Source organism: Pteronotus mesoamericanus, unplaced genomic scaffold (assembly GCF_021234165.1).
Source record: "Pteronotus mesoamericanus isolate MK-2021 breed Mesoamerican mustached bat unplaced genomic scaffold, CSHL_Meso_final contig_50, whole genome shotgun sequence".
NCBI lineage: Eukaryota > Metazoa > Chordata > Mammalia > Chiroptera > Mormoopidae > Pteronotus > Pteronotus mesoamericanus.
In genome coordinates, this window is record NW_026555186.1 from 21,617,622 (window position 1) to 21,636,842 (window position 19,221).

The 19,221-nt window shown below is 32.1% G+C and overlaps 1 protein-coding gene across 5 annotated transcripts in view; it reads left to right on the forward strand.

Annotated features, from left to right (window-relative positions):
- TRAPPC13 (trafficking protein particle complex subunit 13) overlaps positions 1–19,221 on the forward strand; it is a 35,085-nt gene that overhangs the window by 11,643 nt on the left and 4,221 nt on the right. For 3 of the 5 annotated variants that reach the window (XM_054578418.1, XM_054578417.1, XM_054578419.1), the window contains 8 exons: positions 1,405–1,489; positions 5,875–6,002; positions 8,446–8,518; positions 9,839–9,883; positions 13,414–13,431; positions 15,329–15,462; positions 16,605–16,803; positions 17,784–17,884. In XM_054578418.1, the coding sequence (XP_054434393.1) occupies positions 1,405–1,489; positions 5,875–6,002; positions 8,446–8,518; positions 9,839–9,883; positions 13,414–13,431; positions 15,329–15,462; positions 16,605–16,803; positions 17,784–17,884 (783 nt within the window). The remainder of the gene's footprint in view (positions 1–1,404; positions 1,490–5,874; positions 6,003–8,445; positions 8,519–9,838; positions 9,884–13,413; positions 13,432–15,328; positions 15,463–16,604; positions 16,804–17,783; positions 17,885–19,221) is intronic. The other 2 variants (XM_054578420.1, XM_054578421.1) reach the window with 1 other exon arrangement.

Below are 19,221 nucleotides of genomic sequence, written 5' to 3' on the forward strand. Positions count from 1 at the left end.
AAGAGTAAACTTTGTTTCATGTACTCACAAATGTAAACCTACTTTTGCCCCACCCTGTATTTTTTAATGGCCGTGGATTTATTTTATTTTAACTGATTGAATATAAATATCTTTCAGAAGCAGCTCTTTTATTCAATTTCACAGTCCTCTCCCAACATATGTTATCAGACTTGTCAGCTAATTAGGAACTCAAAATTTTTTTATCCCTCCTCTTGCTCTTAGCTATTTTGTTATTCTACATTACTATTGAGGTAGCTGTCCCTGGTTCCATTATGTTTGCAAGTAAGAGAATTTGGCACCAAAGGGAATTTTTCCAGTTTTTTTGAAAGGTTTACAAAATGTGGTCATTGACTAGTGCTGTGAAAACTTGGAAATATATTCATATTCATGTGAAAAATACATTTTATGAAATAAATAAATATATAAATATATATATATGAAGTAAAGCACCTAGTCATTATTTTTATTAGAATAACAGGAAAATCAAATGGGTAAAAAATACTTTGAGATCAGTTACTTGGGTCTCTTCTAGATTCAGGTCATAAGTTATTTCAAAAATTGCCATCTTCCATCTTTTTCAGTCACAAATCTTAAGACTCTTACCATGGACCTGACTTCAATGACTTATTCCTAAGGAGACTGACAGTTAATGTAGTAGTTGTAGGCCATGATATACAGGGTCCTGCACAAATAATGCCCCTCCCCCCCTTTTTTTTTTTTTTTTTTTACAAAATCTTTTATTACAAAATTATAAGCATGTAATTCTATAACATAATATCACATTCAAGCACACCATATGACATTTTGGATGAAACATTCAAATTAAAACTAAATTAAGACACCCATATTATTACCCTGCTGACCACACTCAAGCAGGTGTTACTACCGCTGGACCTGTATATCATGTTTTATAAATATGATCTCACTTATAAGTGGAATCTAATGAACAAAAGAAACTAATGAGCAAAATAGAACCAGAGGCATAGAAATATGGAATTGATTGATGGTTGTAAGAGTAGAGGAGGGAAGCAGGGACTGATTGAAAGATGGCAAAGGGATTAGTCAAAGAACGTATATGAATGACCCCTGGATTTGGACAGTGCTGTGGGGATTGACCACGGCAGGGGGAGGGTGAGCTGAGTGGAGGGGAGCAAATGGAGGGAAATTGGGACAACTATAATAGCATAAACAATAAAAAAATTTAATTTTTAAATCAGTACTCTGAATTGCTTTAAGTAATGAAAGAGCAGCCCAGTGTAAACAAGGAATGTTGGAGCTATTTTTTACCTGATCTCTATCCTTTAATAAATTTTTCTCCATTTGAAGTTCTCAGTGGTGCTCACATAGAATATTTGTGATAGAACTTGAATGGATTTCTACCTAAAATTGTATTTTATTTCACAGGAACATATTTTTGGGAGAGACCTTTTCCAGTTATATCAGCGTTCATAATGATAGCAATCAAGTTGTAAAAGATATATTGGTAAAAGTAAGTGGCATTTTTGTTTGGGATATATATTTTTAAAACAAGTTTTTTGTTTTTGAAACTTAATTAAAATGCATGCTTGATACAGGACCTTTCATCATTAACAGCAAGCAATAACTGAACACCTACAGTAATAGTAGGATAGTAAGCTAAGCACAGAATAATTTTTTGTTATTCTCACAGGTTTGGGGTTCAGTCCCAGGTCAGGGCATGTACGAGGGGCAGCCAAATGATGTTTCTCTCTCACATGGATGTTTCTCTCCCTCTCTTTCTCCTTCCTGTTCCCTCTCTGTAAAAATAAATTAAAAAAAAAAAAAAGACAGTGGGCAGTCAGTGCAGACTTTTAAGAAGAGGTATTCACACTATTTTGGTATATGAGTGAAAATACTGTACGGGATATTTGGTAGGATATAGACCAGTTAGAACATTTTTTCAATCATTTAAAAATTAAGAGATAGAATATGCTAACTCAATTAAACATCCTGAAATTTATTTACATAGAGAAAGGGCATAAAGAAAGTAAAATTTACTGTATGTGAGTGAGAAGTTTTTGTAAAAGCTGTCTTCAGGTGGTGCATTTAGGTCACTAGAACATTACCAAAAAGGAAGTCCAATGAAGATGAGTATGAAAATGATCAATTATTAGAATTGAAAAAGACCTCAGAGAACAAATATTCCAAATTTCATATATTACCCAACTTCCAGAAATCGAATGCAAATCTTTGCATACTGTTGAATGCAAATTTTGTATACTATTGATGGGATTTCTGCCTTTCATTAGATCAGGGGTTGGCAAACTCCGTACTCCGTGGGCCAGATTTGGTCCATTGCCTGTTTTTATAAGACTTTTGAGCTAAGAATGGTTTTTACATTTTCAAATGATTGAAAAGAAAGCTTACTTTGTGAATTGAAAATTATATGAAATTCAAATTTCAGTGTTCATAGTAAAGGTTTACTGACACACAGCCACATTCATTTGTCTCTATTATCAGTGGCAGCTTTCAAGCTACTGTGGCTAAATTGTGTAGTTATGACAGAGACTGTATGACATGCAAAGTCTAAATTATTTGCTGACTGGCCTTTTAAAGTTTGCCAACCTCTGCATTTGATTATGAAAAGGAAAGGCTTTCAGAACTTGGAAAGTATATACTTTTTTCCTGGCATACAGTTTGTATTCAGTAAATGTTCGCTTTATTTTTATGAGCAAATCGACCAAGGCATATAATTTAAGTCAGTATTAAAAATAATAGAATAGCATACCTATTATAAAATACAAATTTATACTTCTTTTGGTTTTATTTAGTATTAATTTCTAGAAAGGCAGTGGCATTTGAAATAACAGGAGCTAATGTTTATCGAACAGTGCAACGCCTACCAAGAGTCTTCTTAGTCTCAAATAGATATCTAGATGACGTACACATAAGCCATTTTTTACATCATAATCACTTATGATGATACAGGTAGCACAGTGTGACTCTGGCCTGTGTTTTTTCCCTTTCATATTTTCTTTTATCAGGTTTTAGGTATCAATATCATAGTTGCTTAATAAAAGATTTGGGGTATTTCCCTTCATTTTCGATGCTTTGGAGAAATATATGGAGCATTTGGACTGTCTGATCCTTAAAGGGCTTGTCGAATTCTCCTGTGCAAGCATATGAGTTAGCGCTGTTTTGGGGGTGGAAGTTACTTGATAGCGTTTTCACTTTTGTCCTAAGATTAGTCTGTGTAAGCTTTCTATCTCTAATGAGGTAAATTTTGTAAAACTGTTTTATTGTAGGAAATGATCCCTTTTATGTAGAGTTTCAAATTATTTGTATACAGGTCTACAAAGTAGTCTCTGCAATTTTCATCTGTTTCAATGTTATTTTCCCCTGGTCATTTCTTACTTTACATATTTTTGCCTTCTTTTTCACTTGATTTAGTTTAACTGGTTCTTGGTCTGTATGTTGCTTTGAAAAAAAAAATACTTTATTACTTTATATCTAATGTTTTTCTGTCCTCTACCTCATTATTTTTCACTTTAACTCTGTGCTTCTGATTATTTACTTTGTTCTTGTTCCACCTTTTTAGCTGAAGATTTATTTATTTTTATTTTATTTTCACTGATAAAACTGAATTCTCTTCTGATTCACTACTTTAGGTATATCATGCAGATTCTGATATGTAGCATATTCATTACGATTGTTTTTTAAAGAATTTTGTAATTTTTTTATATTTCTCCTTCGGCCAAAGAGTTCTATAACAGGTTCTTTTTTAGATAGAAAGGCTTTTTTTTCTTACTACTAATTTGTAGTTTTATTGTGTTGTAATCAGACAATATTTTCTTATATTTCTATTAATAGAACTTACCAATATTCTCTTTGTGATGTAATATTAATTTTTAATGAATATTCCATGTGTACTTGAGAAACAGGTGTATATCCTCTTATCAGCTAAAAATTTGGCTATGTATTGAATATATCCATAATATTTACCCTATCGATTGTTTTGTTATTTTATATCTTTTTTTGTCTACTTGATCCGTCTTGTACAGAGTGTGGTATATTAATCTTATATTATTAGTATGTTTCTACTTATATTTCCTTCTATGTCTCACACTTTTTACTTTATAAAGGCTATACTGTTTTGTGTATATGTATTTATACTTGTTATGCTCCATTGTGAATTGCAGCTTGTAGCACTAAAAATATCCTTCTTTGCTACGTTTAATACTTTTTGGCTTAAATCATACATGTGCTATCTGTATCACATTCTCTTACTATTTCCATTTGCCTGATTGCCTTTGTCCATCTCTTTATTTTTAGCCTTGCTGTATCATTTGGTTTTTATTTATGTCTCTTTTATATGACATATAATTGGGTTCTTTTAATAGATGAATTAAGTCCACTCACATATATTGATAAGTTTGATGTGCTTGGTTTCAACTAGGTCACATTATTTTATATTTAAATATTAAGTATATTATGCTTTGTCTACTATGTTTTTATCTCCACACAATGTGTTTTCATTGCCCATTTATTTTTTAAAAGTTAAAAAAAAATTTTGATATTTAGGAAGGTTTGTATTTTTGTTCTAATTTTTACCTTTGTATTTATGCCTTTTATAATGCTACCCCTTTAATTTTATTAATTAGCTGCTTACTATAAAGTTTTCCATCTTTAACAGCATTGTTTAACTCACACCTATTGCTTTTACCACTTTTCTTGTTCCCTGTCTCATACCTTTCCATTTTTTATCTGCACATTGGTTGAATGCAGATTTCTCAAGTATATGGCTTGAGATATTCTGTGGATGTAATAATTTCTGAGTCCTTGAATGTTCAAAGTGTTTTTCTATGCATGAAGGACAGTTGGACTATATATAAAATTCCTTGTTTATATTTCCTGTGTTTTCTGAAAATGCTACTCTTCTGTTACCTAGCTACATGTGGTGTTTTGGGGACTGATGCTAGTCTAAATCTCTTACGTTGTACATTATTTGATGATTTTTTCTAGAAGTCTTGAGCATTTTCTTTTATAGGTTTCAGAATGGTTTTGATGTGATTTCCCCAATACCAAGTAGATCCTTTTGATTTATAATTTAAGGTCTTTTATTTCCAGAAAGTTTTCATTGTTTATCACTTTCCATACTATCTGTAAGCTGATTCTTCTTTGCCTGCTTTTCTTTAGTGCCCCTTCATAAGTTTTCATTCAAATCTGTCGTTTCATGGATGCCTTGTAATTTAGTGTTCATTTCTCATATGGTCTCTATTGTTTTGAGTTCAATCAGCATATTTAATTTTTTTCTAAGTTTTTTCCTTAGTTTTGAAATTTCTGATTCAAGATGGTTTTTCATAGGTCCAAACATCTCGTTTTGGTGTTTTGTTTTTGTTTTTGTTTCTGTTTTTTGAGGGTATGTAATTTAGTTTGAGTATTACATTACAGAGTTTTTCTGTTCCACACTTGGTTTGGGTTGCCAGTTTTAATCAGTGAATTGTTTAAATTCTCATTCAATGAATTGTTCAAATTCTCATTATCTGTTTTCTTTCTTTAGTTTTTTGTATAGATGAATACTATTGGTGGCTTTGCATTCTGTGAAATGCAGTTTTGGTATTTTGATATAGCTAGGTCAAGAACACCCTCTACAATGTGAGCCTTTTATATTTAATTTTGAATCCCCCCTACTACCTGGTTGATTTTATTTATTTCTTTTTTATGTGCATGTGTGTGTGAGCCATTACCATGGTTCTAAGCACAAGAGCTATCCAGAAAGATTTACACAGAGAAGTATTGCTGCTCTTCCTTCATCCCACTTTTTTGTACCTATTCCCCTATTCTTTGGACCCATACCCATCCACATTGTGTAGGTAACCAGTTTCATTTGGATTTTTCTTACCACTTTCTTTTAAGGCTGATCTTCAGACAAGCTCTCAGCGTTTAAATCTTTCAGCCTCCAATGCTGCAGTGGCTGAACTTAAACCTGATTGTTGTATCGATGATGTTATACACCATGAAGTGAAGGAAATTGGAACACACATGTAAGGATTATTTTTTCTGGTTTTAGAAGGCTTTTCTTTATATATGCCTGTATTTGAAACGTTTGCTTTATTTCCATTTATCATTAAACTTAAGGCCTACTTCAGAAGGGATTTTATGTTTTATGTTTACCAGAAACAAACTTTAAATACAATATTTTGTATGTATTTGAATGTTAAACTTGTATTTTTCTTTCATTCTGAGAATCAAATATGAACATCAGCCATGTAAAATAATTTTCAACTTCTCCACTGCCTTACCACCAAATCAGTTCACAAGTGCTATTAGTTCTTATTACCTATCTTTTGTTGTCATCTCTTCCTCTCCACTTGCATCACTATTTGCTTATCTTCTTTGTCTTAAGGAGTTACATAATATGAAAGTATAAAATATTAGCTATTATTTAATCAGTGCATTTTGAGGACAAGCTCTGTTGTAGACATTTTAAAATATATATTCTATGATCTGTATGAGCTTTGGAATCAAGTTTTCGGGATTTCAAATTTCAACCTCATCCTTTATTAACTGTGTGATCTTGTATAATTCATTTAACTCTTCAGTGACCTCTCACTACTCCTAGGAAATTCTGACTTTGTAGAGGTTTTACGAAGCTCTCCACAACCTAATTCTTACCAGCTACTCTGGTATTTTTACGTTTTTCCACTCTTCTCTCCCTCTCTACACTGCAGTCATACTGGACTTCTTTTACTTTTGAACTCTATGACTTGAAATGTATCTTCCCTTACAAAGGAATGCCTATGTCATTTCATTTAGTTTACTTCTACATATCACAGATTTGGCATTACCTCCTCAAAGAGGCTTTCCTGACCTCCTAGACTCAAATAGTCTCCCTCTTTGCTTATTCTATAGTACCCACAACTTGTTTTTAAAATGTATTTTGTACTTAAATTACTTATTGAATGCCTACCATCCTCATTAAAGTATGAGTTTCCTAGGGAATGCAGCAGAGAGCAGAGGTCAAAATGTGTTGAAATTGAATTTATTGAAATATTAAATGTGTAAAATCACCATTTTACAGAAAACGAGACTCTTGTAGAATTAAATAGCTAGTAAATAATGGCATAGAACTCAAATCTAAATTTATCTTCAGGACCTATATTAATACCTTATTACACTGCTCCCTATAGTGAGCACTTTGAGAGCTGGTATTGTGTTTTGTTTAACACTATATACTTGGAATCTGGCTCAGTACTAGGCATAAGTCTAAAGGAGAAGTTAAATTAGCTACAGTGCCATCCCCTAGTATAATCACTATTAAAATATTGATATATTTTTTCTAATCTTTTGTATGTGCATATAGATAGATAACAGATGTGTATAGTTTACATAATATTTTCAAAGTTTTTATCATTACCCATGGTTTTATCTTCTTCAATTCACTGTGAACATTTTCCCACTTGAGTCAGTATTCTTTGAAACTATTTTTTAAATGACTTTATTTTACAATAAGTAGACCATGTACTTTATTTATTCTAATGTTGGACTTTATTTTCAGTTTTTCACTATTATAAATAACACCACGATGAACCCTTTAATTAATATTTCCTGATGATAGATTGCCTGAAGTGGATTTACTATGGAGACATACAAATATCTTTTAGGCTGTTTTTCTGAAGGATTGTTTTCTAAACTTTTTGTAACCACTACTAGTGTAAAGAGTTAGTTTCTCTAAACCCTCACCAACCCTGTTATCACTTACAAAAATTTTTGCCAAATATTAAGAGATGGAAATATCTTGTCTCATTATTTTAATTTGTTTCTTTGATTACTTGTGAGGCTGAAGATTTTCACATTTTTGTTAGCAAAGTATGGTGTTGGAATTTAATCTGTGTTTTCTTTTCCTTCTAATTTGAGTGAGATATGAATGTTTGCTTATTGACTTAAAAGAGCTCTTTGTATATTAAGAATCTAACCACTTTCTCTTCTTATTGTTAGAAGTGTTTTATCCCAGTTCATTGTCTGCTTTTAAATTTTATTTTAGTGTCTTTGATTTATTCAATTATTAAATTTTTAAGAATCCTTTTTTTCCATTGCATTTATATTACCAAGTCTTTCCCCATCCTAGAATTTTTTTAAACTTGTATTGTTTTTATAATTTATATGAATTTCCTTTTTACATTCAACTATTTGGTTATTATGGAATTTATTTAGGAATATATTTTACATTTTGAAGGAAAAGGTATAGACTTTCAGCTCTGAAAAATCTATCTCATTTTACTAATCAGAACTTTCTTGTTCATGTAATTATATTCATATCTGCTAAAACTTTCTTTCCCCCCTGCTCTTGGCTCATTTGACTATACTTTCATACCATTGGCATAAATATTTTCCAGGTTTGTAGGGAGGATGGAGGTGTAGTAGATATACTAGTATGAAACAAAACTGAAAATGATTCAGAGTCATTAAGACATCTTTCTGTTTCAGCTTGGTGTGTGCAGTGAGTTATACAACTCAGGGCGGAGAAAAAATGTATTTTAGAAAATTCTTCAAATTTCAGGTATTGAACATCATAGTGGTAATTTTTTTTAACATGCCTTTTTATTTTTCTGGATATATAGTTACCACTATCTACAGTGAAAACAAGCTCCAAAAAAAGAGCATATAGCTTCATAATTTTGGCCTTGTCCCATTGCTAGCTATCTAAAGTTAGATGTAATTAAGTTAAATAAAAGCAGAAAAATTAGCATTACCAATGGAATGTTTTTGTATGAAACTTGAAGATTTTAACCCTCCCCCAAAAATTTGTTTAGTGTTTTCATGACTTGGTTCTAGATAAAGAATCCAGAAGAGGGGGAAAAATGATTGTAAAGTCCAGATAAAATAAGTGTAAATTGTATCAGATTTCTAAGAAAATATTGAAATGAGAGATTATTGACTTGGGCCGAATATACCCAGCTTAATCAGGGCTCCTTGAGTCACTGAAATTGTGGGTACAATTTTGTATTTGTATACAGCTTTCAAAGTCAGTGATCAGAAATAGTTAATAGCTACTGGCTTAACGTATGTATGTGTGTGGCCTGGGAGACAAGACTACTATGTATTTCTATACATGATGCTATATATATTTTTAATTCCTGTAAATGAAAAAAAGAATTATTAATAGGAAACATTTTGCTATTGCTTTGCTGCATTTTTCATTTGTTTAAGATTTTACATGCTTTTGGGAAAAAAGCTTCAATTGATTATTTTGGTAAACTTTTTTGGTGATACATATAGAAGAATACTGAAATACCTTATTTTGCCATGTATAATGCACACTTTTTTGCTCAAATTTTTGAGGCAAAAATAAGGGTGCACATTATACATGGGCAGTACTAATTCCATATGTATATAAGTATTTTTAATTCTTTTGTTTATGCATATGCACTAAAAGTGTAACCCTAGAAAGCAATAATGATATCCGTATGCAAATAATAACCTGCAATACGATAATCGGTTTTGTTTCTACATATAAATAAATAAAGACTTTAAAATATAAAACAAAAGATTTTTTTTCTGAAAGTTTGGGCCAAAAATGGGATATGCATTATGCACAGCAAAATGTGGTATATGCGTTTAGTTAGTTAAATGTAATGAAGTGAACCTCAAGTAACTATCACCTAGACAAGAAATTATGGTTACCTTTTAAAAATATGCATTTAGAATTCTTTTGGGGTATTTTGTTTTTGCAAGAGTGTCCTATACCTACTAGAAAAGTCTATTACAATTAAAATTGGAAAATGACTGATAATTTTAAGCCCTGCTATTTAAAACAAGCAAACAAAAATAAGTGGTCAAATGATAAGACTCTCCTGATTGATATACTTTATTCAACTAGGTTCTCAAACCACTGGATGTAAAAACCAAATTTTACAATGCAGAGGTAAGTGTTGAACACTTAATGGGATTTCAGATAAAACATTAAGATAGTATTTGACTGAAATTATGATGTATTACATTTCTTTTCATATTGAAGTAAACTGCTGATAGTACTGCAAATTACTTGTGAAAAATGAGCATAAAGTTCAATCAAAAGTGAATGATTTCATTGTAGACCTCTTTAATCTGACATGGAATCAGTATGTCTTGATTTATTTTTGTCATTGTTAATTTGGTGAGGCTTTCACCCCTTTTGTTAAATGACTGCCCTGCCATCCCCTTTAGTGACTGTTGTTTCTTTCTAAAAATGTCAGGAACCTGTTCAGCATTTACAGTGTGGTTTTGATATTACTAAAATTGCAGTAGTAGCTATAACCCTGCAAAAAAGATTTAATAGTTACATGAATAAATATTGATAAATAGAGCTCAGCATATTAAAGTTTTCATCCTGGGAAGTCAGTGTGCCAGGCAAAGTTAGGTTGCTGAGTTTGGTGAATGGCTTGAAACGCTCCTTAGGAAAAACAAGTTTGGCAAAAATACAGAAAGAAGTAACTTTTAGGATAGAAAATCTATGTTCTAGCCTAACAAAAGAGATAAAATAGAATTTGCCATTGGAGAAAGGTTTTATTGTTTGAATTTCTTTTACAAAATTCTACTTTAATCCTGGCTTCCAGAGCTTCAGAAAAAGCAGATTTGATGGGCCTATTTACCCCCCAAATATCATGTGTTTAATACCGTGGTGATCAATTCTGGATATTCAACTACAAAACTTTGAAATGAAACTTATATTTTTATTGCACTAAAACCACATGATAATCAGAAATTTTCAAATTTCGTAGATATTTTTACCATCACCATGTGAATTTTTATTCAATATAAAGTTTGTACTACAATTGGGCATACTAAGATTTCTCAGGTGAAGAACCCGACCTCCTGTAAGGAGCTATGAGGAGAAAAGAAAAAAAAAAAGGTATAAAATAACAAAACTACCTACTGTAGTATAAAGTGAGTCTAAAGAGAATGATATAAAAATATGTGCTCCTGGAACTCTGGGGACGAGATTTTGGAGTAGTCTGTAGAGGCTTCACGAAAGAGGGGAGGGGAACTGCGGCAGAGCCTGAAGAAATGAATGCGGGAAATGTCCTAGGGTCAGAGCCCTGACGGCATTCCAGGCAGAGTTGCAAACGCACATGGGATATTGTAGTGAAAAGCAGACACATGTGATGGGAAGGCACAGTGTCGTCAAGAAAATTACTAGATGATTAAAGAGTTGACATTTCTTTTTGGGAGGTAGGGGAGTTAGGATACTATGCATTTGTTCCACATTTTTGCTATTAATGTACTTTTTGATTAATTATAGTATAACTATTTAGCTTGGTGAATTTTATTTTATTTTTATTTATTTTTTAATCCTCACCCAAGGATATTTTTTTATTGAATTTAGAGAGTAAGCAAGGGGGGTAGAGAAACATGGTTGTGAGAAACATCAGTCGGTTGCCTCCCATACTGTCCTGATCAGGGATCAAGCCCTTAACCTAAGTGTGTGCCCTGACTGGATATTAAACCCACAAGCTTTTGGTGTGTGGGACAGCGCTTCAACCAACTGAGCAACCTGGCCAGGGCTAGCTTGATGAATTTTAAATAGCCTTATTAATTTATTACTTTGCTGGGACAGATTTCATTCATAGTATGAGGGGAAATTGTTAACTATTCTGTTAGACTAGGTATGTTAGAAAATTAAAAATAAATAGGGCTGTAGGTGGGTCTTTTTTTTCTATGAGTGGCTCCTAAGAAAACGCATATTAAGATGTTTTAGGTTTTCTTTGTTGAAAATGTGTTGGTTTATTCAGATACTTGACAAGTAGTTTTACAACACTAATATTCAGAGTGATTTGCAAATAGCTTTTTAAATTGCTGTTATAAAGATGACATACTCTCCCAAAAGAAAGAAAAAAACCCATAATTTCACCACACCTAGAAGTAGCTGATTTTTCATTAATCCATATTCTCTTTCAGTCTCTACTAATTTGTATATAATATTCTGGGTTTTTTAGAAAAGATTTTATTTATTTTTAGAAAGCGGGGAAAAGAAGGAGAAAGGGAGGGAGAGAAACATCAATGTGGCAAGATAAACGCGATTGGTTGCCTCTTGCACACCCCCAGGCCAGGACCTGGCCCGCATTCCAGATATGTGCCCTAGACAGGGAATCTGAACAACAGCCTTTTGGTTTGCGGGACAGTGTCCAACTCACTGAGCCACACCAGTCAGGGCTATAATGGTCTGTTTTTATAATCATAGTAACAATTTTATTTACTGCCTTTTTCAACTAACACATTTAGACACAAATGTTAACCTTTGCTAACAAACTTCAGCAATGTAAGTTTTAGTAAAATTCTGAACTTTTGAAAATAGGCCTCTCTTTAAAAGCCAGAAATAAACAAATAGGATGAGGCAGATTCTATTGACCCCAACTAGGAAATTCAGGGAAATTTTAACAGTTAGACCAGACTAACAGTAGGTGATATTTATTACTCTGTGTGATGGTCCTTATACAACAACTGAAATTAGCTCTACATTTATTGCGAACATTTTTATACTGTTTCTAAGAATTCCAATAATATGCGAGTCACCTAAAGAAAAAGAAATTTTATGAGAAACTTTGTTGTAATCTTCTAAAATAGGAAACCTAGCAAGATGAGTGGCATTGGATGCTAGGATTCAAATGTTTAGTCATCTGCTGGGTACAGAGCTGTATGCCAGGTAGTGAAAAGAAATACGTATAAACTGAACATCTTTCCAGTCCTCAAGGAACTTAGATCTAATTGAGGAGACTGGCATGACATAACTACAAGTACCCTTCCCTCACTAGATCATGAAGTGCACTAATACTCTGGGAAATGCGATTTCAGCTATGTGTTTGATAAAAGAAGGACATGTGAGATTGCCCTTGATAAATAGGTAGCTTCGGAAATACATATGAAAAAGAAAGAGTAACTATAAAACCTATTAACAAGAATAGATAAACTCAATTGTCTGTGGTCTAGCCCAACATTCTCTGAAGTGTGATCCATAGAACCCTAATCACACAAGATGCTCCTTGCAAAAAGGATTCCGTTATTAGATAAATTTAGAAGAAGCTCAGCAGCGTATGTGTTCTGAATGTGGATGACAGTGTATATCCATTTTAAGTAATCTATGAAGAATTACAATATAGTAAAGAATTTATAGAACTAGAAAGGCATGGGATTTATTAATGTTTCCCAAGATGTGCCCTTGAATATTCGCTTCTATTTAAGTATTCACCTATCGTGTTTGTCTCTATTCATTTAACCTTAGCAATTTCATCCTTTTAGAAAAATGATTTGCCATATTTCTTTATGTAGCTTTCTGTTTACTTTCTTGTTTTACTAATGCTGTCATGTTTAGTAAATTAAAAAAAATGCAGAAATGCATTTTATTTTAAAGTTAGTTATTCTTTTTCTTTAACATTTAAATCTGATTTTTCTAATTTTTCTTTTTTATTTTTCCATTAGAGTGACCTCAGTTCTGTGGTAATTTGATTTTTTATTATAAATTTATACGCTTATCCTACTCACCACTTTTTGACTCTCTAATTAATCTCTCTTTACAAAACATAGTGGAAAAACAAAGTTAGTGTGAAAACCACATATTTGACTTCAAAAAGATATATATAATTTTTGTACTTCTAATATTTATATTGATTGTCTTATTCTGTGAGAAAAAAAAGATCAGAGATTAAATTGTCATATTGAAACAACTGTATTCTCTTTTTTAGTGTTTTTCTGTTAGGTGTTTTTTAAGAGAGACATTTTAACCTTGTTTAAAATAGCCTTGAATTTTCAACATCTTAATATAAAATACAATACTAATACTTCAATCCTTTGAATAAACTATCTAGTTGAAATTTATCTTCAAATGCAGTGGTTAGTTTTAAGTCTGGGTCAGGTAAATATGGCCCTTTGACAACAGCAAACAGAAGAAAATCAAATTTTCCCAAGTTGACTAAAATTATATTTTAAAATTTCTATTTAATATGAGCAGTATTTGTTTATACAGTGTTGCATTACATACATAATAACATCAACTGCCTTACCACTAAATGCTTAATTTTTCAAATGTTAAATTATTTTATACTAACTATTCAAACTAACTTAATTTTCCATTATGCTGCTTGTTTTCTTTCATTTTCTCTAAACTCTTCCTAATTTATGCAGAAGATTGCATTTTTAAAATTGAAATGTGGGTCTGTGGTTATTTTTAAAGCAATGGATTGATGGGATATATTTAGGGTTTTTTGAGAAAAAGCAAAATAATGCCTTTAAATGGTATATTCTTTTAAACTGATTACAGCATTGTATTTCTATTTTCATTTGAGCACATGTGCCAATAACTAAAGAATCTGTTTTATTTTAAATAATAATACTTTAGAAAATAACCTTATCATTATATTTGCAAATGATTTCCATTTTCTGGATTTAGTTTTTAAAAAGCTCATAAGTGCCCAATTATTTTGCTCATAGTTTATTTTAATATATAAAACTATAAAATTTTGAACAAATTAATTCTTGAATATCTTTAGTATGTTATTCTTTATAGGTTAGTTTATAAAATAAACCAAGTTTTCTGTTATCCTTCAATTACACACACATACACAAAATAACCAAATTATGTAAAAAGAAGGATGTTGAACATAGTCAGGGAGTAAAATATTTTTATAAAAATACGTATTTAAATTATCCATTGATTTAAATACTACTGAATAGCATCATTTTTCAAATTGTCACTGAGAATACAAAATACCTTTTGTTTTATTTCAAAGTTTAAATTGTCAGGTATAATTCACATAGTGTTTAGTCCTAAATATGTATTTTTAATGAACCAAGAAATTACTAATGACCACTAACAAATGCTTTAATTAAGGTTAAATCCTATAAGGTTATATAAAAGATATTATTCACTGTACTAGTGGTCTCTATACTATCTAAATTGAAGTAATATGACAATTGAGGTGATATTATGCTCAAATATTATAATGAAGGCCTAATTAACATATCTCTGAAACGATAAGTGCACAATATGTTAATCAGACTAAATTTTATTTTAACATTTTAATTACTTATACTAGAAGATTTAGGATATTTTTTAATGAAATTCCAGTTAAATAAATTTTTTATCATACTACAAAAATATTATAGTTATCCTCCATCCATTGTTTGATAAGTTACCAGTTGACTAACACTTGACTTTGCCCCTGTTAATTATGTTAGGATAAAGATTTCTTGCATTAATTATGATAACTTTGATTTGCAGGCATGAACTAATCACATTTGTGGTTAATATTTTTCTTCATATAGATCAGATATTTTTGTTGAGGTTAATATTTTAAATACCATCACACTTTGGTGGGTATTTTTTTTATATCCTCAGACTGATGAAGTATTTCTGGAAGCCCAGATTCAGAATATTACGACTTCACCCATGTTTATGGAGAAAGTTTCATTGGAGCCATCTATAATGTACAATGTAGCAGAATTAAATTCAGTCAACCAAGCTGGAGAATGGTAAATATGAATTATGAAATGTTTGTTCTTATATTGAAAAGGTATGAACTTTTCTAACATTGTTACTCCTGGATGATTTTTTAAAAGGTTTTTTTTTGTTTTAATTTTATTTTTTAAACACTTTATTTATTTGCCTTTAGAGAGGGGAAGGGAGGGAGAAAGAAAGGGAGAGAAACATTGATGAGAGAGAAACATCAGTCCGTTACCGCCTGTACACACCCAGACCAGGGACTGAACCTGAAACCCAAGCCATGTACCCTGATCAGGAATCGAAGTAGCAACCTTTTGCTTTGCAGGATGACACCTGGTCCACTAAGCCACACTGGTCAGGGCTCCTGGATGATTTTTAATTTTTTTAATTAATAGACTTTCATGTTTTAGAGAAGTTTTTATTTTCATAGGAAAATTGGTTCAAAAGCAGTTTGCCCCTCCCCATTCATAGTGTCCTATTGTTTACATGTTGTTTTATTGTGGAACATTTATTACAATTGATGAACCAATATTGATATTTATAATTAACCAAAATCCATGCGGGCTCAATTTTTGTGTTGTATAGTCTATGGATTTTGACAAATGTAATAACAAGTATCCACCATTATTGTATTACTCAAAATAGTTTGACTGCCCTATTCATAAAAATAAAGATCCTAGTTGTTTGCATTTTATGTTTTACTATTTGAACGACTTGTTCTTTTAATTTTCGTAATAATTCAGTGAGGTAAATATGGAACTTCTCATCTTATCCTGCAAATGATAAAACTGAGGCATGGGATGGAATGATGGTGAAATTAGAAAGGCTAAGGATGAGGGTGAGTTTTAAGAAGAAATATTCTGTCATCATCAAAAGGAGTTTTGATTTCTATTGCATTTTTTTCAGTTAATTGGTACATACCCAGTGTTTTATGTAATATATTACATTATGTCCTAAAGAACCTCAAGATTTTCCATACCAACTGAAAAACATTAAAGAAAAATAAATCCTCAGCACAAGTCCTTTTCATTTGTGTTGAAACAACTGACTTGTTCTGTTCTAGATCTTTGGATGGTAAATTATTCAGTTCCTGTCAAAAGGAATAATCACATGGTTTTTCTTTTAAAAGATGCTAGAGAATTCTCTCCATCTCTGTCTCCGCCCCTCTCAGTGTAACTACATTCGGGTCAAGAACATATTTGCAGCCTATGGATACACGCCAGTACTTGTACTGCCTAAAGCCCAAGAAGGAGTTTGCAGAAAAAGCAGGCATCATTAAGGGAGTAACAGTAATTGGAAAATTGGATATAGTTTGGAAAACAAATCTAGGTGAAAGGGGAAGATTACAGACCAGCCAACTTCAAAGAATGGTAAGTCTGGAAAAAACTTCAGTGGAACTTCTAGTGTTTTGGGCGGGGAGGGGCAGGTAGCTAGAACAACTTAAATTTTCCTAGGTCTGTCACTAAAAATCAGCACTATAAAAGGCATTAATATTACTAGAGAATGAGAGATAAAAGATTAATAATTTCACTGATCTGTAGATAGAAAATTGGTATGGAGATGAATGAAAAATGTTCAGATGTTAATTTATTCTTGATACATGGTTTTTTTACTTTACCAAACATAAACTAAAAATAACTGCTTATCAATTAATTGTTCTACTATTCTGTGATAATTCATACTCTGTTCATCTGACTCCCACTATATTAAAGTTTCCTTTTTTGCCATGTCCTGAAACTCTTAACTACAGTCACCTGCTCAATTCATACCTTTTTCTAAGGTGTTTAAAATCTGAATTATCTGAAACCAAGGTGAGTCCCACCTTCTTGTTCTAGGCTGTGATGTTTCTGTAGTCCATCCCTGCCCATGTGTCTTGTGAAAGACTTGATTTTCTTCCTGGGTCATTTCAGAGTGATCATCCTCTTTCCGTTTAGGCAGTAATCTTACCTATATGTATGTATAAGCTACAGTATCTTTGGAAGCGTCCGTTTAAGATCAGACTTCCTGAAATCTCTTTACTAATTACCTATGAGATTTATAGACCTAGAGTCATAATGAGGCTCCTTAGAAGAGATTCATTATGAGATTTATTATAATGAGATTCATTATAACTCTACTGAACTTGGGAGTAATTGTAACAAAACAGCCAGGGTCTATAGTGCTGTTCTATAGGTAGTAGCAGCAAAAGAAGATAGAATAAAGAACAGAATGACTGAGAAGTATTTTTCTCAGGACATCAGCTTGGAGACTCAACAGCTGTTGAGTGCATATCCTATTGTGGTACCTTCATTATAGTGGAAAGGTTTTGTAATAAATACATGTATGTTAACTGTTTTGCTTTTGCTTTTAGGCTCCGGGTTATGGAGATGTTAGGTTGTCTTTGGAGGCGATCCCAGATACCGTAAACCTGGAAGAACCTTTTCATATTACCTGTAAAATAACGAACTGCAGGTAATGCCAATGTTTGGATGGATGTCCTTTCCTCCTCGCCCACATAAAAGAGAAGTTTTATATTTTTTTGATTTTTCAATTACAACTTATTTTCAATATTATTTCCTATTGGTTTCAGGTGTATAACATAGTGGTTAGACAATCATATACTTTACAAAGTGTTCCCCTCGGTACTTCCATTACCACCTGGCACCGTACATAGTTTATTACAATATTATTCATTATATTCCCTATGCTATACCTTACATCCCTGTGACTGTTCTGTAACTACCAATTCATACTTCTTAATCCTAAAAGAGAATTTTTAAGTCTTTTAAATATGCTGTCTCTTTTTAAGTTTCCTCTTAACATATAGCCTTCTCTGACATTGATGTTGACTACGGCAAAAGTTCTCTATCTGATAACTGTATATTTGAGATCCTACTGCATTAGGCAGTTTATGTATTTGGTTACATTTATGCAGGATACCCTGTGAGGTAGGTATTCATTATTCACATTCTGTGCAAGAGAAAGCCAACTCAGAGGCTCAGTGATTTATTTAAGCTCAGAGAGCTAGACAAAACGAGCCAGAATTTGAAACTGGTGTATTTGACTTCAAAGTCCATTTTCTTTTCATTGTTTATACTTCCCTTGCACTTCAGATTATTAAAGCATGAGATACTAGACTTTTATGGAATAATGTAATATAGATTTAATGTAATAAGTTGGATTTTTGTGAGCCATACTTTTCCCTGGGGCTATATCTTTATAAGAAAGTAAAGATAGGGTATAAATTTAATATGAGAGATAACCACAGATTGAAAAACAGGACTTTGTTAATAAAGGGAGAGTATAATCTAGTTATTAGGAAGCAGAGCATGGAACGTTCCAGCCAGAAACACCTAGGACTAAATCCCAGTCCTATCAGTTCTGCTACTCCTTCTCTTACTACTTGGTATGTATTATTATTTGGTGCATTTTGATAATACTGCAGTGATGGATCCTAACCCTCACTGTCTAAATATATAATCGTTTTTAATTCCATATCTATTTCAACCTTATGATATTAGAGGGGGATAGGAAATAGTCATCCTTCAAAATTACAAAAATACCTGCTTCCCTTATGAAGTTACCTGGACCCTCCCATGCACAGTTAATCATACCTTTCTCTGTCATAGCAAATTTTAACACAGGTTTTAGTAACACTCATATATCACTAGTATTTCAAGGGAAGGAACCTTGTCTTACCCAGTAGGAAATTCAGTGTCTGCCACATCAGAGGAACCCAGCAAACACCACCACACACAGGGCGAAGACCCTGTGTATTGACCATGTGCTTTTGGATTTTTTGTTTCTTT